The 25,637-nt window shown below is 45.0% G+C and overlaps 1 protein-coding gene across 1 annotated transcript in view; it reads right to left on the bottom strand.

The window, feature by feature from the left end:
- The window catches only part of shank1 (SH3 and multiple ankyrin repeat domains 1), a gene marked incomplete at both ends in the record, with an annotated part of 64,150 nt that overhangs the window by 3,888 nt on the left and 34,625 nt on the right, over positions 1–25,637 (bottom strand). Inside the window, 10 exons of the mRNA XM_083932075.1 lie at positions 151–3,658; positions 4,325–4,448; positions 5,952–6,067; positions 6,253–6,309; positions 6,414–6,440; positions 9,805–9,885; positions 9,984–10,119; positions 11,099–11,223; positions 11,339–11,421; positions 24,258–24,333. Coding sequence (XP_083788201.1) covers positions 151–3,658; positions 4,325–4,448; positions 5,952–6,067; positions 6,253–6,309; positions 6,414–6,440; positions 9,805–9,885; positions 9,984–10,119; positions 11,099–11,223; positions 11,339–11,421; positions 24,258–24,333 — 4,333 coding nt within the window. The remainder of the gene's footprint in view (positions 1–150; positions 3,659–4,324; positions 4,449–5,951; positions 6,068–6,252; positions 6,310–6,413; positions 6,441–9,804; positions 9,886–9,983; positions 10,120–11,098; positions 11,224–11,338; positions 11,422–24,257; positions 24,334–25,637) is intronic.

Raw genomic sequence — 25,637 nt, 5'->3', positions numbered from 1 at the left:
GTGGGACTCACAGGTACAACAGTGATACGTTCACACAGGTGAGACATGAATAGAATAACAATGCCGTGCATCAACAAATACAACAACAACAACTGTAGTTTATGCTGTGACAATGAAAAACATAAAGCCAAAAGTTTTACTGGTGGGTACCTGTGTCTGCTCAGTGTTCTCTGGCTGCTCCAGGTGTCCTTGGTTCTTTGCTGCAGTTTACTGTTCAGCTCATTTATGATGCTGGGCTTCATACTGGATGCAGGAGGGTAAATTTTCCTCCCTTCTAAAAGTGAACTGGACTGATCACTGGCCATCTGCCCCTCGCCCCAGAGAGGCTTCATCTCAGGAGTGCGAGGGCGATCGAAGTAGGGTGAAATGGGACGTCCCAAATTGTGTATGTCCCTCACCCCATACCCATCCCGGCCACTTTCATCCACTCCCTCCTCGACCTCTTCCTCATCCGGCTCATCCCTTCGTCTGTGGGAGTGGAAGGACGCAGGAGCGGTGCTGGTCTGTCTGTGTAGATCACTGCTGCGACCTCCCTCTCTGAACCTGTTGGCTTTTGGGTACGTAGAGGCTGCTGCTGTGGCATTCTGCATCTCAAAAGTTTGTCCGTCCAGATAGCTCATGTAAGACTCCAGAAAATCTCCACCCCTTTCTGATTCCCCTGCCCCGCTTCCCCCTCCCATCCGTCCTCCTCTTTCCCCTCGGTCCAGCCTGTCTGCCCGGACACTGGCCAGGATGCTGTCCAGGTGGTGGTCACTGCTGCTGCGGCTGTCCAGCTCTTCAATCCCAGAGTCCACCACCGTCTCCTGGGACTCTCCTTTCTTAGTAGCAGGGGGAGTACGTCGGTGCTCCCCGGTCCTGCGACCTGTGATGGCGGTGGAGGATGTCGTATGTGTGGAGTGTGTGCGCTCCTGGTAGAGCTGAGTGGAGGTGCTTGTTGTGGTGGCAGCAGTGGTGGTTGTAGCGGCACAGCTAGCGGTCGTGGTATGTGAGGCAGTGCCCCTAAATGGAGCAGAGGTGGCAGCAGTGGAGGAGGGCGCTGGGGGACCACGGTAGGCTGGGGGAGGTGCAACTGTGTGCGGGGGAGGCGTGGGGGAAGACCGCCCAGGAGTGTGAGAGCTGTTGTAGAGGTGGTGGGGGTGGGACATAGAGAAGGGTCTGTGATAGGATCCGGGGGGAGGTGGTGGTGAGACTGACGGGGGAGGCGGAGGTCCCGCTATCGAGGTGGGCTGCAGGGTAGAGGGTGAGTGAGGGGGTGGTGGGTTGGGAGACGTTTGGGAGGGTGAGTGAGCGGACTGAGTCAGGTTCGCCACCTCACTGTCGTAAGATGTCAGACTAGAGGCAGTGGAGTCTCCTGCCTGAGGTGAGGGAAGGGGTGTATGAGCAGGATACCCACTTATAAATGGTTCTTTTTGGGGGGGTGGAGGGGGTGGTGGTGGTGGAGGAGGAGGTGGAGGCGGTGGGACCTGCTGTTGGCGGGAGGTCAGGCTGTTGTGCCGCATCCCGTGTTGTGAGTACCCTGATAACCCCCCAGTACCTCTGTCAAAGCTGTTAGCAAACTGTAAAGGAGGAGGGAGAGGGTCTGCGTAGACAAATTCATCGTCTGCATCAACTGAGGGGGCAGGGGGAGGAAGAACCATCATACCAGACCCAGTACTCCCAGTAGTGTTTGCTGACTGCTGAGTACTGGTGGCTGGAGGAGAGGGAGGGGTGAGGGACAAGATATAGGCATCAGCTTGACTTTCCATCCTGAGAAAAGTGGGCCTCCGAGACTGCTGAGACTGGGTCGCCTGCTGAGCAGAGCTATCAGCCGCATTGGCAGCAGCCTGCTCTGCCCTCCTCATGTAGCCCTCTCTCTCTTTGTCCCTCTCTCTTTCTCTCGACAGCTCCCTCTCCCTCTCCCGTTCCCTCGACCTCTCCCGCTCCCTCTCCTTGTATGTTGGCTGATATGGCTGAGACTGGTAGTGGTGCGTGTGGACTGTTTTGTCCTCAGAGAAGCGAACCCTTAGCCCCTCACGAGCCCCTCCTCCTTCCCGCTCCCTCTCTCCTCCACCGCCTTCTTCACTCCACACACTCCCAACTCCTCTGAGGATTCTGGGTGAGGGTGGGCGGCCAACAGAGGCTGTGGTAGCCGCCAGAGAAGACGAGGTGACCAGATAAGAGGAGCTAGAGGACTGGGCTGTGGACGACACCGGCTGAGAGGTGACAGAAGACGAAGGAAATGCCACACTCGACATCTGGCGGGTGAAGTGGTGCTCTGTTCCCCTCCTTAACCTGCTGTCATCCCTCAGTGCACGCTCTCTGGCAGCCAGGGCAAGGCCAAGTGGCGATGTGGGGTCAAGAGCCTTTCCTGTTAGAGGGTGAATGAATGTAGTGGCACTGGAGGGTGCTGGCTGCCTGCCTGCTGCTGTGTACAAGTCAGTGGGTACAGACTTAGGCTGATAGTCCAGGGCAGCTGAGGAGTACTCAGGGAGGCCAAAGGCTGGGGGCATACTGCGGGTGTGATGGATAAAGGTGTCGCCAGAGAACATGCCCTCATCAATAGATTTGGACGGACGCAGCCGCGTTGCTGAACTTTCAGCCTGTGTGCTAAGCTGTTGCTGTGACACCTGAGTCCTTGGTATTCCATCACTCACTCCCCCAAGACTCACATCCTCCTCAGCAGACATGAACATGGATGCACACTTTCTGCGGGCTTCGTGAAACCGTTCCCTGTCCCTGCGAGCTGCGCCAACAATTGCAGCCCCAAACTGGCTGGTAAAGTCCAGATTTTCCTGGGCTCGCATAGAAGGCAAGGACGGAGGCGGCGGTGCTGGGATGGAAGGCGGAGCAGGGGGCTGTGGAGCAGGCGTAGAGGGAGAAGGACCGTGGGGTGTTTTGGCATCATCTGTCTCTCCTGATGCAGGAGCATCGGCTTCCACACTGCTGCCCTGGCTGCTGCGTCCGCTGCTGCTAGTTGATGGGGCCTTGACGATGATGGTGGGGATGGGGATGGAGCTTTTCTCCACAGAGCCTTTGTCCCCCAGTGTACCGTGGGCCGCGCGCAGGTCCTCAACCTTGGATTGCTTCACCAGAGGGCCCTTACCTCTCCTGGCCCCTCCTTTAGGACCGCCTGCACTGCGGTCAGCTCGCTGGGGTTGACTCTGGGTAGTCTGTTGTTGCTGGGGCATTACAGTGGCTATGCTGGATGGGGGGACAGCGGTGCTGTAGCCTCTCCTCAGACCTGCTGCCTTGGCCCCTCCACCAGCCCCTATGCCAGCTCCAACAGGCTCCCCAGTATAGGCAACCTTCCGCGAAGCAGTCCTGCTTTGAGCAGTATGGGCAGCCGCGTGTACATACGAGGTTGTGTGGTCCACAGCTCCACCACTGGGGCCAGTGCTGGGACCACCTGCCCTTTCCCTGCCCCCATGAGTGAAGTGCACTGGCTGGGAGTAGGGCTGGTAGTGCGCAGAGGTGGATGTTGATGTGGACTGGGACACGGACACAGAGGGCTGCTGGGATGACTTTGCTCTCCATCCTAGTGGCGGTGCAGAGGAGAATGGAGGATCTGGTGGAGCTGTGGTGGGAGGAGGAGGGATGTCATCTGGGCCGGGCACCGACAAACTGCGGGCAAACTTCATGGCTGGAGGATGCAGGAACTGCCTCTCCTCCTCACACACCCCTGCAGTACAGCATTCACAAATGGAGAAAAACAACAAATTGAGATGAAATACTGTAGCAATTTAAAGGTGGTACAGATGTTATAGAGTGAGAATAAGAGAGGCTGATGAAAGAGAAAAGAAGAAAAGAGTAGTGAGGAAATGGAGCCAGAAAGAGAGTGTCTGTCTAAATCTGACTGCCCGTCTACCTGCCAGCAAGTCTGTCCTCGATTCCTATGTCTGTTAGTAGGTAAGTCAGTTAGTGCTATATATATTCCACAAACAAGTAGCAACTGGGCAGCATCACACAGCAGCATTTGTTTTGTTGGTCACCAGAGAGCACATTACTATTTCAGGAGGAGAGTTAGCAAAGCTTTAGTAAGCAACAAACCAGAGAATATTCCACCAGGATAAAACAAGGAGATTAGTGGCACTACTGTATAGAACAAATAGTAGTAGGGTGAGTGTAAGGCAAACATCTTATATTTACAGTACAGATACAGTTAGTTAAACAGGTGAGTCCATAACACAGGATCAGATACAGATACAAAGTGCGCACATTTTTGGCCACGGACAAGACATTGTTGGCCACAGACAAACAGGTCAGCACAGTGTAGACTTCCACTGGTCCAGAGGACGGACAGACAGGCGAAAAGAGGGGCAGACAGAAAAAAAACAGACAGCCTCACCGATGGATTTCTGCCGCAGCATACCGTGCGGTGGGCCGTGACCTGAGGTATACTGGCCACGGTCATAGCCAAGGCCCAACCCCGACGACATCATCCCCATCCCGGACTGATCCCCGTAGTTTGGCTGTAAATCAAAAAAGGAGTAGGTGAAAGAAAACAGAGTGACATGAGACTCAAAGTGTGGGCTGGAGAACTAAAATAATAAGCTAAAATGGACTGGAAGTTGTGTATGAGGGACTCCTTTGCATGATTGGGTAATTGTTTATGTTAAAATATAACTTAATGCAGGTTTAAGTGGGTCAGTAAAAGACTTATTTATACTGACTTACTCACTGGTGTAGTAGTCGTTTACAACAGCAGCATGTTTATGGCTTTATATGAAAAGTGAGATTTTGCTGCAGATACTATCATATGACACATTTTCAGACTTCATTTTCTGCTCCACACAAATGTGAAAATTGTGTTCAGGCCAGGTGATTATACCTGCCTGAAGTTTATGTATATGCAAATCTAAGGGTCTCAGTCAATAGGGATCTTTAAGGGGAGACACCCCCGCCAAAAATAAAAATTTTCCTGCACTGGTCAATTTTCAGATTTTGGGCTATTTTGTTTCCATAACATTTCTTCTTTCAAACCATTGGAAAGAAAATAGCCTAAATACACATGTTTATTTTACCATACTTTCCCTGTTAGTGTCTTTAAATGTCTCTTAAATTCACCAAAAATAATTAGATAATGCCTTATTTGCATATTTTAAACCTAACGCTTTTACAATCTGACTTTTTTCTAACTCTGAGCCAGAAGTCTCCACTTCAGCAGCACTAAGAGACACTAAACCTTCCAGTTTTATTCTTATCTATATTCTGAAGGTTTTTACTGCCTGATACATTTTATACCTTAAAACATGGCCAAAAGTGCTTCTGATAGCTGCTGACAGTATTTTCTGATTTATGGATTGATATGTGTTGTTCACATTTTTGTTAAATGGACTTATATAGCGCCTTTCTAGTCTTCTGACTACTCAAGACACTTCCACACTACTTGTCACATTCACCCATTCCCACAGACATTCACACTGATGGCAGTGGACATCTACATATCATCTAATCTAACCATTCACACCACATTCACACACCCATGGGCAGCCCAGGGAGCAATTTGGGGTTCAGTGTCTTGTCCAAGGACACTTCGACATGCGGACCAGAGAAGCCGGGGTTCCAACCGCAGATTTCTAGAATGGAGGACGACCCGCTCTACCTCTGAGCCACAGCTGCCTTATTCTGGTCATTTATGCAAATTATCTCATATTTCATAAGTTCATTTGCATTTTTTAACATAAAAACACAACATTTCAGAAACCTTGTAACAAAACATTTTTTTTATGTAAGTAATCAACTGGGAAAGCTCTATTGTGATTTCTTAGTTACAAATGTAACCTTATTCACCTGTAATGTCCTTAACGGTTTAAACTTTTATGCAGGAATGGAGGGACATTTTAAAAATCTGTACAGGTTTCAAATTTTTCTGTTGAAACGAATGGTTAACATTAATATTACATATTTTTTGCTTTCTCACGCACATTTCTCAGGACATGTACATATGTTGAAGAATGTTTAACAATACACACCTCATTGCCATAGAAACTTCTTCCCTTGTCTCTTTTTGGCCCCTGTCCCCGTGTCCCTGGCACCTCGTTGGTGCTGATTGTCTGCTGAGCTGCTGCAAGAATTTCATCTAGTTTATCTGAGAGAAAAAAGACAGAGAAAGAAAAAGAGAGAGAGAGAGAGAAAGGGACATACAGGAATGAAACAGAAAAATGGACAGCAACAAAATGAACGGAGCGGAAAGGGACACACTTGATGAAGGTGAATGAGAAAGGAGAGGAGGAGTTTCAGGAAACATCCACTGACAAACATGAGCTCCCTTACTCAAAGCCATCTGATAGACTGTCCTCTTCTTCTCTGTAACTTGTGAGGATTCGAACTCTAAAAGAAAAGAATGAGCCCAATAAGTGAGTGAGCGGTGAGTGCCAAGTCATTTTGGACAGACATAAATACAATGCCTTAAGCGACTGTGTACCAGAGCATACCTGATTTTTTTTTCCAAGGGGTAGCAGCTGGAAGGAGGACAAAAGGAGACTTAAGTTTTGGCAGGAGTGAAAGTGCGATAGCGTTGTTACAGTGAATACTAATCATATTCACCGGAGCCTGACAAACTGAGTCACCTTGCCAGGGTTTTTTTTTTTTTTCGATCTCCGATGTAAAAGAATGTACATCACACCCACACTTTCAGACAGCTGAAGCATGCGCACTTATGTTACAGTAAATCTGCCGCACACACATACAGTATGCTGCTTGCTGTCACACACTTTAACACACTTGAAAAGACACAAATGCGGAATTGGTGTGCAGCTGACTCCCACCTCTCTCCACTGTTAAATGGTCAGGATCCAGCCAGCGGTGAAGTGGGGACAAAGGAGACAAAGGAAGGACAGAGTTAGTGGTTAAACCAGTGAACGGTAAAGGGACAAGTCTACAGGGGGAGAAAAGAGGAAGAATTAGAGGTGACCCTTGAGTGTTTGCATCCAATGGTGTGAGTGAGCTTGTGAGTGGACTTAATAGGAATAAGGTTATTCGGCATACTTGTACTAAAGCCGAAATATTTCCTAATGTGTAGTTTATTGAGCTTAATTAAACATAAATCAAAATGTAATGTCCAAGGGTTAAACCAAGCATTAAAAGATTCTGAACTTGTCTTTATTTCATCTCTTACATACAATTGCGCCACACAAATCCCTTCAAAAAATAAGCCATAGTTTTGTCCAAACACATGTCCGAACATATTTAAAAAACACTTGAAATTGATGTCAGGAAAACAACAATTTGTGGACTTAAGTGCACTGCAGGATAATTTCCATTTTAATGCCCTTGTTCTCTTCCAGTGTGACTTCTAGGTGAACTGGGAAACTGCACCAATCACAGAGGTGAGATAGTTTAATAGGCATCACAGCTAAATGAATTCTTATGCATTAGAATAAGCATATGGCTCTTCTCACCTTGATCCAGAAGGAGGCAAAAGCAAAGAGGATCTACTTCATTTCAGTACCCTGGTATGATGATGATGATGATGATTAACGTAACTGTATCACCAGTCGGACACCGTTTGCTGGTATTAGCCCTATTCCGACGGATCCGGTCTGCCGTATTTTCCGGTCTATTCGTGGTGATTTTACTGGATGATCGCCATCCAAGTGCAAGTAGAATTTATTTACACACGCTTTAGAATCTACTAGTGAAATTTCATATTTGTACATGAACATTTACATGTCAAATTATGATACGAAAGTGACCTTGATGACGGAAAGCAGTAAGAACGTTTGGGCGATGCTCTCCGGAAGTCAGGTCACGTACAATAATGGGCGTCAAACATTTTGCTTAGGGAGGAGGTCGGGTGAACGGTTGGGTCAAACATACACCAAACGTTCCCCCAGGAGACCACGGTTCATGTCCGGTCTCATGTGAAAGTGAAACTTAATTACATAATAAACATAATCAATTGAACCCAAACCCCAATCTTTCCCTTACCCTAACCAAGTACTTTGATGTCCACCAATTGCAGGGTTGGCAGTTCGATCCCACATGAAGTGTTCTTGGGCAAGATAATGCACTCCTAATTGCTCCTGAAGGTCGGCCAGCACCTTGCAAGGTACCTTGCTGCCATCAGTGTGTGAGCGTGTGTGTGAATGAGAGGCTAAATTGTAAAGCGCATGAATATAGTCTATTTACCATCTAACCGTGTAGTTCAATGCCACCATTTGATTCTGGTGACTGGCGAATGAGCGTATCTTCTCTCAAAACCATGGCTTCCTTTTGCAGAGGATGTAGCTTCATTTGGGGTGGAAGAAGAGCACCTTAGTGTGTTTTTCCCCATAAACCAATCCAGCAGATGCTCCTACCTAACACTGTATTATAAAATGTAAAACAGATTCATTTGTAGCACCTTTAGGTTTGTTAGAGTGATACTCTATTATTGAGATAATGAATACAGTATCACTGCATACACACAGTGCTGGTGGTAGGATAATAATATATAGAGTGAGCACTCATGGTGGAAGGGAGGTGGGTTGGGGGTTCAAGAAACTGGCACCTGTGTTTCAAACTGGGCTCTCATGCTGTGTGCTGGAAGAGTGAGGTCACACCACAGAGAGGAGGCAGGTGAGGGTGAGGATATGGGGGGAGGAACAAAGCAAAGGGCTGATTTCTACACTCAGGATAAACTAAAGTCTCATCCTGACTGACAGAAGCATTGCCCGAGTAATTCTTGCTGTTGTTTACCGGTTTGGACGAGTCATTGTTTGTCAGAGAAAGTACCGCAACCAGATCTGAGACCAGCTGACGAAGCCCCGCAGATCCCCCCTCCCTCCCCTCCAGCAGCTCCACATGTCATCAGCCTTCCTACATCATCAATTACTCACCGGACATGCTCAGAACCCGACGAACACCAATAGATGTTTAGAGAACACAACCCAATCGCCAATAAAACACAGGCAAATGTTCTGATCTGCAAATGGGGGTGTTGACCCTCACCATGCACTCTCCTCCCACTATTTTGCCTCAAATAGAGATGGCAAAAGCATAGCCACACATAACGCTGTTACCATAGCAACAGACCTGGAACAAAGTTGCTTTTCTTTATTACTCATCTCAATAATTTTATCCTGGGCGTGATTTTCTTCCAAAGACGTTCTCAACAAAAGATGTCAACCAAACACACACAAAATAAAGAATATATCTTTGCGACTTGCTCACTAATACTTGAAGAACAGACACTTAGCCATTATGTTTGTGGCACCTGGAAAACTCTTCTCAGGTGACGCCCCATTCCCCTGCAGTGTTACCTTGGCAACAAATACTCTCTGACTGTTTCTGTGTGTGAGCGTGTGTGTTTTGAGCAGCGGGGCTACTCGGTGCTGGGGTTAAAGCTGGCCAGGGAGCAGTTGGGGAGGGTGCAGGGGGGTAAGAGGTAAGAGAGGCGGGCAGTGAAAGAGGGAACACAGGGTGGATGGCGACACTTTGGCTGGGTGGGGTTACCTGTAGTGGGGGTGCTGGAAGTGACAGTGTGGAACCTCTGAAAGAACAGTGAAATGCATTGAGACCATCGTCCATGGCGGTAGCCAATCTTCTTCTTTCTTCCCCTCTCCTTTCTGTCACTGAGTAACTATCTCCCTCTCTACTTTCTTGCTGTCTAAATTTAGTCCTAGCTCAACTCACACTTTCAGCATCTTTAGCAACCCCCAACACTCTGGTTTCACACTGTTTCTATCATCACCTCAATCTTATTTCTCTCAGTAACTTTTTTTCCCTTCACCCCTCTTCAGCGCTCCTTATTAGTCTACATCTCCCTGTCTGTCTGTTTCTGTATTCTTTGTAATCCTTCTCCTTTCACCCCCCCGAAAAAGTTTATCTATGCCAATTTCTTACCCATCTCCTCCAATTCTGAAGTCATAGATTTGGACCGTAGGGCGATAGCCGGAGTGCTCAGCCTCTTGCTCTGCTGGGGGACTGGAGGGGAGGGAGCAGACAAACACAGCAGCGGTCAGTCGAGCAGTTCCACGAGCGTTTACCTACAGCAGAACATTGTGCAGTAGATAGATGCTTACTTTTCTTCCTCGAACCTTCCTCCATGTCGGGGTTGCGGGTAACCATGACAACCTTTACCATGAGGCTGTTGCCACCTTGCCGGATCATGTTGACAACCTGTCGGTGGCCGACCTTCACCACATTCTGACCGTTGACCTGGGACGGACACAGATACAGAGAGGGACAAAGAAGTTATTGAGTTTAATACAAGCAGAAAACTTGTGGTGCCAAATAATGAAGCCAACGAGGAAGTGGCAACAGTTCCTGGAATGGCCACTTGAGGCTGGCTCCAAAAGGGAGTTATTCCCCATAGACCCCCAACTCTGAGTGCTGCTGCTGCGTCTTCTGCTATGGTCTTTTGCCAAGGCGGTGAAACGGGACAGAGACACAGCACTCAGAGTTGAGAAGAAGAGGGAAACTGAACAATCCTACAATAAAGTGTCAAACTCTTTACATGAAAAAGTAACATTTAATTCCACAGACTTCATATGTGTAATCCAGGACATATAAAGAAGAATTACTTTATTAATCCCGCAACGAGAAATTAGATTTTTTCACCCTATTATTATTCATATTAAACACACACAGGCCCGAAACACACACACATGCACAAAGAGGACCTATATACACATGCAATTAATGGAGAGATGTCAGAGCCTAAGCAGTGCCCAGGAGATGAACTGGCACCTCTCCAGCCACCAGTCCACGCTCCATTCATGGTCCACAAAGGGACTCGAGCCGGTGACCCTCCAGTTCCCAGCTGAGTCACCTATAGACTGAGCTACTGCCACCCCAAATGACTGGGATTACTATAATAATACTCATATAATGACTATAATGACTGGGACCAGAAAATAATTGTTTCATTTCCATAGACACATTTGTTTTTGGAGTTGAGGTCCCATGGGTTCTGCTGGAAGGGGCGGGACTTACCAGCCCTATAGCAGCTTCCAATGAACTTATATTTGTTTTTTTGTGCTGATCTGGATTCAGAAGTTTTATATAATACAACAGTATTATACCAGTAGTTTTATATAATACAACAATTTGAACATTCAGATCCAGATGCAGATTAAACATTCTACTTCTGTACAGGTTAAGAAACCCATAATGCAGTGGTAATTCATGGCAGCACCTCTATCAGAAAATCCCCCATCCTGAGACCGGCTCTCCAGGCAACACCTCCCTCGTCCACTGACTCCAAGTACTGCAGGGCAGGGAAGGCCGGGGTGGGGGTGAACTCCTCGATAGGAGTCTGAGCTGGAGACACCACGGAGACATAACAACGCATTATGCATGTGATACAGTATGATTAGAAGTTGCAAGTCACTGAGTGTGACTGCAAGGCCAGATGTGTTTATTTCACATTTCTTACCTTTGGCCCCTCTCAGCACAAAGCCGAAACCCTCACTGTCTTTTTTCTGCAGAAGCACTGTCTTCTCCTTGATAATATAGTCACTAGCAGACAGAAGATAGAGATAGAGAGAGAGACAGAGAGAGAGACAGAGAGAGAAACAACACAAGGCAGAAATGAAAGACAGAAGAAGACAAGGAGGACAGGTACTGTGCATCCTTGCACGCCTGCATTCACCCTCTGCCTTAATCAATGGAGATGATGTGTGGAAAGCCACACCACTCCTCTCCTCTGCTGTCCACTTCCTGTGTCCCACTCTGATGACATCATCACCAGTATCGGCAAAAACCTTTTTGCCTCTGTTAAAACTGATCTGGGACAAAAAAGCCTGTATGTTTTTGACAGCGAGTTTTTACCAGAACCTCAGTGAAGAAGAGGTCCTATATACAGTATGATGGTGGTGCTTGTTGCCTCAGCAACAGCTCGTTCTGGATACAGGCAAACTTGCTTGGGTTTGTCCACACCAGAGCCATGTGATGGTACGCCAGTTGTCACCCACAGCAGATCACAGGCACTGCATGCTGATGGGAAATATGCAAACAGTGGTTGAAGGTACTAAATATATTCAGTTTAATCACTGTTCTGAAGTACAATTCTGAGGTGGTCAATTATTTACATTTCATGGTACTTTTTACATATTTACATTCATTTGAATATAGTTGCAGGTTAGGACCGATATTTCCCTTGTTGACTACAATCAGCCGGTCTTTTCCAAGCTGGGGACCCATGGGGTCAGATGGAGGAGGGGGGCTCGAGTCTGGAGCTCTGCAGCAAGACCCTTCTCTTTGAAGCAGTTATATTTCCAAAATATGGTGTTTTTAATGTGAAAGAAGGTTATGTTACACATAACATCCTCTGCTGCGTCGTGTTCCACCAAGTGTGGGGGCAAATTAAATACATGGGCACGGTCGTCTGCCGCTGCATGCCCGCTACAGGAGAGACAGGTGAGGTGGACGTAATGTTGTCGTTGACAGGTAACAGGCTCGGTAGTGAACTGCACAACTGTTTTGGAAGAGGAAGACATTAACAACAGGAGTAACAGGGAAAGCAACTTTAAAAGTGATGCATTTTCTTCTGGAAATAAGCTCTATGCTTAGAATCTAATTTATGCCGATGTGAAGAGTGGTTCATGTGGATTTCAAAAGCAACTGATAAAAAATGTAGAAGTTTAATGAACTTTAAAAAAAATAAACTTTAAAATGTTACATTTGAGAAAGGAATGTGGTGTGTTGTTCAGGTTTGGTTCGACAAAAACAAAATAATAAGCCTCCTTTTTACTATTTTGGCCTATTTGTTTTTATTATGTTGCAGTTGCCAGTTTAACAGTTTTGCATTTTAACATGTATGTGGCTGTTATGTGCTGCACTGTACAATTAAACACAATTTGTCAAAAATAAAATTAACAAATTAATTGGCCAATAATTTTTTGGGGAGGAAAACTGATCGTTTAATCAACTAGTGGATAAAATAGTCAATAGAATCATCAATAGAAAAAGTCATTAGTGGCAGCCCTAGTTGCTACCAATTAAAGCTCAACGCTTGAGAATCATTCATCTTCAGCCGCTTGTCCTTATCGGGGTTGCGAGCCGATCTCAGCTGACATTGGCCATGAGGCGTGGAACACCCGGGACAGGACGCTAGTCTATGACAGGGCACATAGAGACGAACAGAGACAGACAACCATTCACACCTACGGGCAATTTAGAGTCATCAATTACCACGTACACGTCTTTGGACTGTGGGGGGGAAGCCGGAGAAAACCCACGCAGACACAGGGAGAACATGCAAACTCCACACAGAAGGGCCGGGAAGCCGGGATTCTAACCAGGAACCCTCTTGCTGTGAGGTGATAGTGCTAACCACCACATCAAACGCTTGAGAATGTGTTTTCAAAAAATATCTAAACAGTTGTGTCCTCATGAGAGTTTTAAACACTTCAGGGCCACTGACCTTTAACAGATTTGTTTGTTATGAATGGTAAGACGTTCTAAACATCATTCAGTCAGTGGGTGAGTCAGAGGGGTATATATACATTGTGTCAGCTGTAACATACTGTAACCACATGCTGATAATCCCATCGTGCACCAGAATAGTCCCAGCCCACTCCATCTGTTCATCCCTCTCATCTTCTCTTTTCACTTGTTTATCTTCTCTTTTTTTTTTTTTACATTTTTACGTCCCGATGGCCCCGCCTACCTCATACCTCCCTTTATATTGACTTCCTCCCCTTGTTCTTCAAACTTCCACTCACTTTTTTCCTAATCACATTTCCCCCCTCATGTTCTTTTTCATTCAGTCTATTGAGTGTGTGATGCTCTCCACAGGCCGCGGGAGCCTCTCTGCCTCTGCCAAGGCTCTGTCTCTTTGTTATTCATGGCCTATTCTGTCCATCGCTGTTGCCCAGCCCAGACCTCAAACGCTCTGAGGGACCAGGGGAATACATGAGCACACACTGTACGTACAAACACATTCACAAGCATCTTAAGGTGTGCTTGAGTTGGGAAAGTACATCACAACTGGGAATTAGGTACAAAGCAGTGTGGTTTACCGGATGTACAATGCTGGTATAAAGACGACGTTTTGTTTTCTCCCTATAACAGAATGATAAGCCAGTATAGCCAGACCATACTCCAGCACTAGAGTATGGTCTGGCAAAGCAAGACTAGGTACAAAGTTATGTACACATGGGAACACACACACATCACATTCTCTCTACAGCTATCAGTTTGTTCTACTTAGAAAACACAAGCAACAAGTCGTTTTATAGAAACAGCAGATCATATTTTTACCCTTGTTTCACGACTGATGTTGCTTAGTTTCATGGACAGTAGATCGACCCGTTGTAAAGCTAGCATGATAACAACACCTGAAGACCTATTTCATCCATCACTGGGACTGAAAATAAAACTTGAAGTCTTGGTCTTCAAACAAACGGTGCCTTATAAGCAGAAAGCGATTTAAGGAGCGATGCCATCTTTTAGCAAAATGGCCAAAATGTCCTATTTATCATATTCATGTTGTACTACTTATCCTATATTCACTCACGGTGTGTGAGGGTATGAGTGTGTGAGAGTGTATGTATGCGCCCACAGCTAACTCGGGCTCTGCTGTCTTCAAGCCTTTTATCAACTTCAAGTGACATTAGCCTTGTCCCAGTTCAGTGGCGGGATCCTCTGAAGTCCAAATCATGTCTGGACTGAATGCTTCTCCAAATGCAGCTTTCATTTGCTCACAACCAGTGCATCCTTAGAAGCCCCCATTATCCCCAAATCTGCTGAGCGCCGGTCAACTTTTTACAATTCTCTTCAACTCGTAAAGTCAGGAAATATAACATACCAGGTAATGTTCCTTCTTTGACTGTATTGTGATCTTTCCTGATGTGTTCCTTCTGTGTTTGTAACACACTTTGTGACTTGACTGTGTCTATGAAAAGGGCTATAAAAATAAATTTTACTTACATATTTGGCAATTGTTTGTGGTCAGGAAGCCTTCTCTTAGTAGAGCATATATTGCATGAATAAGAAAAAAATAGGGTGTAAATTGTGGAAGTTACGCATATACATAACTGTTTTGTTCTTGTTAGTAGTAGGAGGGCTAGGTTGAAAAAAATATATTTTCCAATTACAATCAATCTTCATTTGAATGCTCTGATATTGATTAATTAAATGAAATATTGATATTTTTCTCTATCATAGAAACTGGATGACTTAAGGAATTGCTTTTACAATTTACAGCTTTAGTTTTCTGAGAATCTCTTTCATATCCAAGCACAATCTACCAAAAATCGAATATGGAAATAAGCGGCAATATCTAGCCCTAGGACGTGGTCATTACTCAAAATCAATGTGTATAGCGATACTTATCGTAACGTCTGTATTGTGAGGTTGTAGGCAATACCCAGCTCTAGTTAGCAGCCTGTGAACACAGTGTATTACAGAAATATAGAACTGAAATGTTAACAATATTTGCTAAGTTACTTGTAATGCAACTTTGGGTAGCATTAAACATATCCTTCTTAATTATGCCTTGTCTGGTGTTCGAGATAAATTTCCTAGTGACAAACTTTGAAACTTGTTGTCTTTACAAGTTGACACCTGAACACACCATTCATTTTGCTCTTTGCGGGGCTCTATCTCCCTTATTTGGAGAGAAGAGCAGGTCCAGCCGCTGAGGTCCTTCACATGATCACTCCAGCAGCTGAACTGGGACACAGTGATAATGCCACAGTGTCACATCCTCAGTATTAGCGAGCCAGTATCTTAGATGCAAAGCAACTGAGCTGGACAATCCAGCACAGTATACAGTGCACGTCTAATACTGCAATAGCCAAGATATTAAACAGGTTTGGCCATGCAGGCTCCCATAGCTGTGTCAGAAAGAAGCTGGAACTTGTCATGCATGCTGCATCGTTAAAACTCCCTCACCATGCACTGTTTACAATTTGTCTGCAGTCTCACTCTCCCTCACTCTCTCTCTCTCTTTCTCTCTCTCTTTCTCTCTCTCACCTTTTTGATGGACAACAGCAAACACAGCATCCATGCACACAAACACACACAAACACAGGCACGCATACCCACAAAACGCCAACCAATCTGCACATCAGTAAAAAAGCAGCGAGCATCACTTGTGCCGGTGCAGCATTGCTAGAGGACGTTAGCTCAGAGAGAGCGATTTAAAGCAGAGAGCAAGAAAGAAAACGACACACGCACACATGTTCATACAGTGAAACACAGAACGGCATCTCTGCTCATACACCGGGCTGTGCAGCAGCAGCTTTCGTCCACACACACAGGCTACATCACACACACACACACACACACACACACACACACACACACACACACACACACACACACACACATATTGAGACACACTAACTCAAACACATCTGTCTGCAAGCATGCATTGCAACATCTGTCAATCTATCTAATCGATCCTGCCCTGCCATCCATGATGTTCACATGCATGAACCCCCCCCATCTCCCCAGGCAACTGGAGGGAGAGAGAGGGGAGAGAGAGGGAGAGGAGGGTAAGGGGGTATAAAAAGCCATGGCAGGTACCTGTAAATGAACCAGATGCTCCTATTCACAGGGCCGAGCGACGGCCAGGAAGAAGAGAGGGAGAGGGAGAGGGAGAGATCCTCCTCGCCGCATGCCCCCATCGCCATTTCCTCCCCTCCCTCTCCTCCTCCTCCTTCTCCTGCTCCTTCTCCTTCTCGTCTTCCAGCGAGACAGCAGCGAGCGCGAGCCGCGAGAGAGGGGGAGGAGGAGAGGAGGAAGAGCAGGAGGAGAGAGAGATGGAAGAAGGGAAAGGGAGAGGGCCGAGCAGCTCTCCCAACCCCTTCATACTTAAGACAGAGAGAGAGGAGGAATGGGAGAGAGACAGAGAGAGAGATGGAGATGGTTCATTGTGACTGCGACACAGAGAGAGAGAGAAGGAGAGAGAGAGGGAGGAGAAGAGCAGGGGGAGAGGGAGGGGGAATAAGAAAAGGTGGCTTAAGAAAAGGAGAGGGAGAAATGAGGTAATTTAGAGAGAGAGAGAGAGAGAGAGAGTGAGAGGCGATTGGGTTTGTTTGCAGAGGGCTTCACGCATAAACACACACAGAGTCCAAACATGCATGCAATCAACTCGTACACAACCACAAACACCACATACTGTTCACTTCATTCCTTCCTTTCTTCCTCCACCCTCCTCTGACCATTTTCTCAATTATATCCACTGCTCTACTTCCTATGGTTTTCAATGTATAGTATTCACCCTGCCCATCCATCACTGTCATCATTTCCCATTCATAAAAACGGATGTGACTGAGATAAGTCTTTGCCATATACAGTCCTTTCTGAAATAAGGAATTCAACGGGAAACGATGGAAGGGCTTTGAAGTTAAAAACTACTGAACAGGTATCCCCATGATCTTGTGATATAATGATAAAAGACGAGTCAAATTACTGTTATGTAATATTACAAATTTGACTTTGCGCGGCGCATCCCGGAGCCTCTGCTGCTGTCCCTTCCCTGCTGTTATTGGCTCCACGTGTCTTTAAAACACACATAACTAACCTGCACCCACACCACATTTTTTCTTTCTTTTTTTTCCAGCCTCTAACATGCACACACACACACACACACACGCACACACACGCACACACACACACACACACTCACACGCTTTTGCCTCACATTTGCTGTAAACAAAGCATGAATGAGAGGGTAGAGCGAGGGAAAGAGGGAAGAGGAGGAGACGCATCGACGCAGACAGGAAGAGAAGAGAGGACAGAGAAACAGCTGGCGGGTGAGTGGCGGAAGGAGGAAGAGGATGAGAAGGAGAGAGAGACGTAGAGAGAGAGAGGGTGAGAGAGAGAGGGAGAGAGAGGTTCTCTCAAACAGGCACTCACATCATCTCTTAGTCAGAGCCTCCTTCCACGTATGTCGAAGCTGTCCTCCGTCGACTTGCCCTCTTCCCTCCCTCCTTCCTTCCCTTCTCTACGTCTCTCTCTCTCTCTCTCTCTCTCCCTCTGCCACCCTCCTGCACTCGAGGACGATCACAGCTCTTGTCCCCTCTTTTCTCACATCTCCGCCTTTTTGTTTCTCTCCCTGCATGTCAGGCTATACCGCTGTGATACAGTGTGCGTGTGTGTGTGTGTGTGTGTGTGTGTGTGTGTGTGTGTGTGTGTGTGTGCGTGTGTGTGTGTGTGTGTGTGTGTGTGTGTGTGCGCGTGCATGTTTGATGAGAAAGAGATGAAGAGAGGGCATGAAATAAAGAGAGAGAGAGAGAGAGAGAGAGATGGGGGAGGGAGCAGGAGGGCAAACAATCGTGGACAGAAGGTCCAAATGATTGTGTGATTATGTGTATCATGTCTGGCTAATGTGTCCTTTAGGTGTTCGTGTGCATCTGCGTATCTCTTTGATGCCATTGTTGAATTTCAGCCAAAAGGTCAAGTCAGGTGAAATCATACATGTTGGAGAGAGAAAAAAATTATGTAGCAATAAGAAGCAATATGTTACAAGAGTTAGCAGCTACAGCAGCGTTTTACAGGGTTATTCTCTCTCTCTCCTCCAAACTGTGTGCGCTCACTCGTCCTCATTTGACCCGCTGTTGGCCAAAAAACTGGTGTCATGTGGGCTGGGAGAGGAGCAGCGGCAGCTGCATGTACAAACTGTGTACAGTTTAAGCAGTGCATCTGTGGCAATGAGACAGAGATCTGATGAACTGATCGGTTCATAGCCACCATCTCTTTTTGTTGAGAACAGCGGTGGGGTTTTTTGTAAGCTAGCAAATGCTGCGAAAACAGCAAAGGTAGAAAATGTTTACAGAACGAAAAAGATGGTCAAAGATATGTTATACCTGTGATGAGGTTTGTTAGCACCGAAATATTCAAGCATGTCTCCTGACTGACTGACTCACTGACTGACTTACTGAGGATTTGGCTGGGCAATATCAATACAGCCATTCAAGGGGAAAAAAGTCTGTCAGGGTTTGAGGAGGAGGAGGAGCGGAGGGGAGGAAAGATGTAAAGTAGGATGAAGAGGGGTGATTAAAACACATCTGAGGTGGGGACTGCAGGGTTTTGATTATCACACCTTTTTAGATGTAATGTCACAGCCTTGTCTCATGCTGTAAAATGCCACGCTACCAAATATATCCAGCTGTCAATAACAGGCTATGGGCGGGACAGAAGGTGTTGATGAGACGACTCTGTTTATTAGGGATGGACCAATATGTTGATATGATATGATTTTATATGATTTCTATTCTAAAATTTAAAAGCACAACAACTCAAAGGTTACCTTGCAGGGCAGCTGGATTCTCGCGATATCACCCGAAGATTCATCACCAGGCTTTCAGTAATCTGTTCGTGTTTTGAGCCACAGTGACTAGGCCCAATCGGCGTCCTGTGAGAAGCCGCTGGCAGGTGAGGGGGCAGCGTTATGGTAAAGACGTTACCAAGGCGACCGTTCATTCAAACTAACAATGGCAGCTCCTGTAGATGCTGCGATTGGAACTGGAGAGTTTTTCTTCATTGAAACAAGAGCAAAGAACGCCACTGAAGGCTTTTATCAATGAGAAAGACGTTTTCGCTCCTCTCCCGTCTCAGTTCAGCGAGAGTTTGACGGACAGATGTTTCATCCAATCACCTGCCAGGTATGTTTTGAAAGTGCCAACCCTCTCAAAAATCAGTTCCCAATGACGGCTTATATGATGATTCTGTGAAACAAATCATCCGGTGAGTCAGGGTAAGTCAGTAAAAGCATTACTCAAAACATCTATTTCCGAAGTGGGCCTCAGTGGAAATCAGATCCATTTCAGTACACCTTCATTTAATAAAACCTAGCCCGACATCACCTGACCAAATCCTAGATGCGAGTTAGCCTGGAAACTCTCAGCTCATTTCTCAATTTCCAAGAGGTGTTATAAAGAGTTGTAGACAGAAATACATCTGGACGCCATTGAATAGACCTACAGCCAATCAGAGCAATGAAATACATGATGTATCACTGAGCAATAGACAAATGTGAACAGACTACAGCGTGCAGAGATGACTAGAATTAGACCGTTTACAACAATTAGACGGCTTATTTCTACATTTTTTTATGTATCTTTTTATATAGTTTATATATTGCTGTTTTGATGTGTCTGTCAGTTGTTACTGTGTGTAATGCTGCTGCTACGCTGAAATTCCCTAGCCTGGGATCATTAAAGTATATCTATCTATCTATCTATCTATCTATCTATCTATCTATCTATCTATCCATCTATCTATCTATCTATCTATCTATCTATCTATCTATCTATCTATCTATCTATCTATCTATCTATCTATCTATCTATCTATCTATCTATCTATCTATCTATCTATCTATCCATCTATCTAGCTATCTATCTATCTAGCTATGAGCTGTGATGGTGTAGCATCAATATGTCTGTGAACAGGTGTTGCTGTTTTGGCCGTCGGAATTTGAAACTAGTACTTCAACAAAACACATCAGCTGCTGCCAACTCAAGGTTTATGCTCGCTGTAGTGTCCTCTGTGCGAGGGTGCCTGTGCCAAAGGTGACATCATCAAGCATTTTGTGTAAAGCGCAAAGGCTCCGCAAGTTGTCAGTCATCGTAAGAGACCCGTTGCATGTGAGATGGGAAGGACTTGGAAGAAAAAAAACATGAGCTTACACATTGTTCTACACTAGTTGCAGGCCTTACAGCAAGACGTTGTAACTTTTGAAAGAAGGAATACAATTTATGACCTGATGGCATCAGACAAAAACTCAGGGTATCACAGATATCATTAGGATTCACCATCCAGGAACCAAAAACTAAATTTGACAAAGGCAATCCATCCAATAGGACCAAAGTGGTGGACCAACCAGCTGATATTGCCATCACTAATTTAAAAAATCACCACCATAGCATCATATGAGCCTTGAATATTCATAATGGTCTTCACAGTCGGAATGAAAAAGTTTAAACATTGCAGAGGGCATCCTTCTTCGTATTTTCTTCTAACCTGCTTTGGTCCCCTGTTGCTTGCACAAACAAAAACAATGCATCTTCCTCTTTTCACCCATTTATGAACACAGGATGCCCTCCTTCCTTTATCCAACCTCTTCATCCCTGCTCCCCCTTTAGAGTGCCCTTCACCGTCTGACCTCCAGATGGAGACACCACAGGAGAGAGAGGGTGATAGAAAGAAAATTAAAAAGTACTGTGGGGGATAGCAATACAGTGATGAAAAGAAAGCGAAGGAGGGTTGCAGAGATAGTCAGAAGATGTGGCCAAATATAGAGGGATGAAAGGATAGATAGGTGAGATATTACATGTAGTGATAAAGGCTGTGAAAGTAGGCCTTTGTGAGGGCGGTTCTGAGTCAGCCATGCCTGCCTGCCTGGACAAACAAATAGTCTTGAGTTCCGTCTATTCTGCAGTAGATGGCTTTAATTATCCATGATGTGTGTGTTAGCGTGTGTGCCCAAACATATGTGTGTGAGTTTGCATGACTGAGTGCGTCGCTTGCATGAAATGTCACTGTTGATGAAAAGCATGTTAATAATGAATGATACTGTGCGCATGCGCGAGGGAGAAACACAGTTGCAGAGGGACATAAAGAGAAAGAAAGCATGAGAAGAAAGGGCCTGAAAGAGAAAGTTGGGGAAAGGATGAAGAATGATGATGAATAAGAGGGAAAGAGAGAGGCAGAGGGCGGGGCTTTTGTGTAAATAATAAATGCAATTGATAATGGCTTTCTATGTAAATAATTCTCTTTCGCTCAGTCCAAGTCATGGACCCTGAAATTAGTTTCCCTCAGAGCAACGCTGTGCTCACCATGATGCAGATGCAAGGCATTAAAGGGAATGACATTATATTAGAGTTAATGAGGAGAAATCACACTCCCTAAAGTCAATACAGGAGAGTTTCATTCGTGTCAGCAGATAACTAGCTCCACAGAAGATCCAGTCCCTCCTCTTCTGGTGGACCACCATGGGAAAAAATGTGTACAATAGTCAACGGCGAGACATAAATATGCATTTATTCCTGTATGAATTGTGTCATGAATATACATGTCGATTTAAAATATCATTATTATTTTAGATTATTTTTTTGGCAGTTTTCCAAGCCTTTATTATATAGGACAGACAGGAAATGGGGTCGAAGGTCGGAGTCTAACCCACGGCTGCTGCCTCGAGGACCTTCAGCCTCTTTACATGGGGCGACTGCTCTAACCACTGTGCCACAGTCCGCCCCTAAAATATAATTTAGTATATATAATATAGAAAAGAGAGTTTGTGGTAAACATTAGATAACATGGCATGAGTCCATGGAATATAATTAAGTTAGATAGCTAGCTAGCAAGCAAACCAGGAGGCTGATATGAAGATGCTGGATAAAACACATCCGTCGTGCATGGTAGATATACTCTAAGTTAGTTATCCAGGAAGTGTTGCTGGAAATCCATAAAAAACCTGACTCCGTCTGGGAACTCTCGTTTGAAGATCTTTTGGGAAGGGGTGGAAATACTGGTTGCTGATTGGATAAACCATCTGTCTATCACCAACATACGGGCCAAATCAACCAATCAGATCAACAAACAAACAACATGTCAGTAAAGGATATTTTTAATTTGCGTAACGCGAATTTACGGCTCAAAGGCCCAATTTCAGGAGCCCGGTCCATAATCAACAGAAGGATCCAGAGAAAAAAGAGTTAGTGAGCGGCTTGCTCCATAGCTTCTCATCTCATCCGTGGAAGCCTCCATGTTGTTTACACTGAACAGTCGCTTCTCGTTTCGTCACTTAAATCCACCTCAAAACCAACGCTGATTGGTTCGGTCGCTGGTCAAACTTCTCCAAATTTTCTCCGCCACAGGTTACCTGATCTGCGGGCAAAATACAATGGACCTCGCAAAATCAGGATGGTCTCACAAGGTTGACATATATGGTGCAAGATGAGAAATGTAGTCCACTGAGCAGTTTCACAAAAAACTAAATGGTACGACTACAAACTTATGAAAAACTGCGACTTTCTTGACTTGCTAATTAAACTTTTAAATTGACAAACATTATATGCGTAATTCACGGCACAATTCAAAAGGGATCACACAATTATTTGTCACTCACCGCTGACTACCATCCATATATTTACACTGGAATGGGGGACTTTGCCTCTGTATACTCAAAAAGAATAGAAACTGTTTTCTGGTAATGAAGTGGCAGTAGGTGGATGATGTCTGCATCAGCGAGAGGAAGCATAATGACCTTCTATGAGAAGTTAAAGATCTCAGCGACTGTTTTGGTCATCAAGGGCAGTAATGACGACAGGGTGATGCTATAACTTCGGGCAACACAAAGAAATTTCAGACTTAGTCATCAGAGCGGTCTGAAAAAGCACCATCACCGGCAAGTTCAACCCACCTAAAAACCTGCAGCCCGGCAACACAAGAATGTACCTCAGAGCCAAAAGGCAGACATACAAACGAAGGAACTCTGAAATTCTGATATAACAAAAAAAAAAAAAACTGCGCAGGTGAAACTCAAGCAAAACCAGCTCTTCATACACAGCTGGTAAACCTGTACGTGCCTCGAGGATGACTCCAGTATGAAAGCAGACGGATCAGTTTCTAGACCCGAGGCAGTGAACCCTCACACAGCATCATCCTGCCGCATGAATCACTCACAACACATCACATCACACGAATCAAAAGTACCACTGGAACGTATGAATCACTGCATGAGTCATCTGATCTGGAGAGATGTATACAGTATGTTACTATGCAAACAAATCCCCTCTCAACATGTGCTGTGTGTCTAAACATTGGAGCAGCAGGGTCATCATAAAAAGGTTGTCAGTTTGATTTGCATTACCCACTGGGCAGATGGAGGAGTTACATCATGCTCTTTTAGCGAGACACTGAACCTCTTCTTGCCTCACATAGCTGCTCTGCGACCGATGGTAGACAGCAGTAGTAGTTCTTACCGACTCTTAGGTGGAGCTAATAATCTGAATGTCAAACTGCACTTCTCTCAACCTTTATGTGACCAGGGCGTGTCGGTGTCATAATGGGATACTTTCATGCTTCATTATGTCACATCAAACGGACACTGAAGCATCTATATGTCTCTTTCGTCAGCCCAAGTGCCCAAAAGTGCCCTTGTGTTCAGCTCAAATACCCCTCTGGTAGGTGAAGTACCGCTCTTGTGTGACCTTACCCTAAATGAACTCAACCCCTAACCCTGCAAGCTGAAGCAGGGCCTCTTATATTCTCTCTCATTTCTCTTTTCTGCCCCTGCTGCTCAGAGAATCTGTGCAGCTCGCTGCTTCTTTGGATAAAACTGGCATTTGTTCAGTTTGCTGTACATCAGCGATGGCTTGCGGCAAGGTAAGTCTTACCTGGGAGCGTCAAAGCTGTCATAGGATCCCACGGTGTAATGGCGGAACAGCCTTTTGGCTCGTTCTCCACGGCTCTCTGAAACATGAAATCACAGGGACATCAGCGTGGTGGCACCTGTTTTAAAACCCATTTGCAAGGCTTGTTATTGCTGTTCATGTTTACCCTATCACTATAATAACATATCGCCATCACAGGAGAATATCTCTTTTACTGCTGGCTTTTCTGCATTATAACACATTTGATCTACTAATCAAAATTAACTGACACCAGACCTACAACCTAAACTTAAGACTTACTATATATGTGTATTAATGCTAAAACAATGACCTACCTGTCTGACTAACTTAAACGATTAATGGCTTAAAGCATTTGTCAAGAGAATTCCAAATACGAGAGGATTTTGCTGAATTTCTTTCCTTTACTGTAGGTCATTGTACATGTTGTGTGTTGACTGTTTTTAATTGTTGGTCGGACAAAACAAACAATATGAACATTTTGACTTCGCTAAGTTGTGATGGGCATTTTTATTGCTGAGACAATCAATCAAAGTTATAATCAATAGATTAATCTACTATTTAAATTCTACTTTGTATTTGCAGGGCTAATGCTTATAATGCTTAATTTACTACATAACTATTATACACTTTTAAGCAATTCACTTATTCACTGTCTTGCAGAGTAAGATGAAAAGAAACCCATCATTATGTCTGTACAATAAATATGGAGCTACAACCATAAATACCAGAAACCGGGGAAAAAACAGCTAGCTTGGTCAGAGGTAGGGTGTACGATTAATCACAATTTCATAAAAATTGCATAAAAGACTAGTGCAATATCTAAATTGCAGTCACAACATAATAATTTGAATGCGTTCAAAGAAAATGAGAATAATGACGCAATAAGTAACTTTTGCTTCGATATCGTGAATCATATCGTGATTGGAGCATCAGGCAAAATAATCGCAATAAGATATTTTCCTAATATGGTGCAGCTGAGGTGGAAGATGTATTTCTATTTTGAACTGGTAGCAAAACCACGCTGTAGAAATACTCCGTTACAAGTAGAAGTCATGTTAGAAAAGTACAAAAGTGAAATTTGCATCTAAATACTTAATATAACAAAAGCAAAAGTAGTTATTAAGTAGAATGGCCCATTGCAGAGAGATATATATTATATTAACGCATTATAATTATTGGTAGACCTAATTTTAATGACTTTATATACTCTATCTGCTGGATAGCATATGAATTTCCCCCCAGGGATCAATTACGTTTTTTCCTGACCTACCCACGACGGTGACTAATACAGTAGAGTACAGCTTTGAGTATTAGGTTTTTTATGTCCGTCTGTCCATCTGTCTGTCTGTGGACATATTTTGT

The sequence above is a fragment of the Echiichthys vipera genome, assembly GCF_963691815.1.
Source record: "Echiichthys vipera genome assembly, chromosome: 17".
Lineage (NCBI taxonomy): Eukaryota > Metazoa > Chordata > Actinopteri > Perciformes > Trachinidae > Echiichthys > Echiichthys vipera.
The sequence above is the reverse complement of the archived record's forward strand: the minus strand, read 5'-3'. Positions and strand labels throughout refer to the sequence as shown.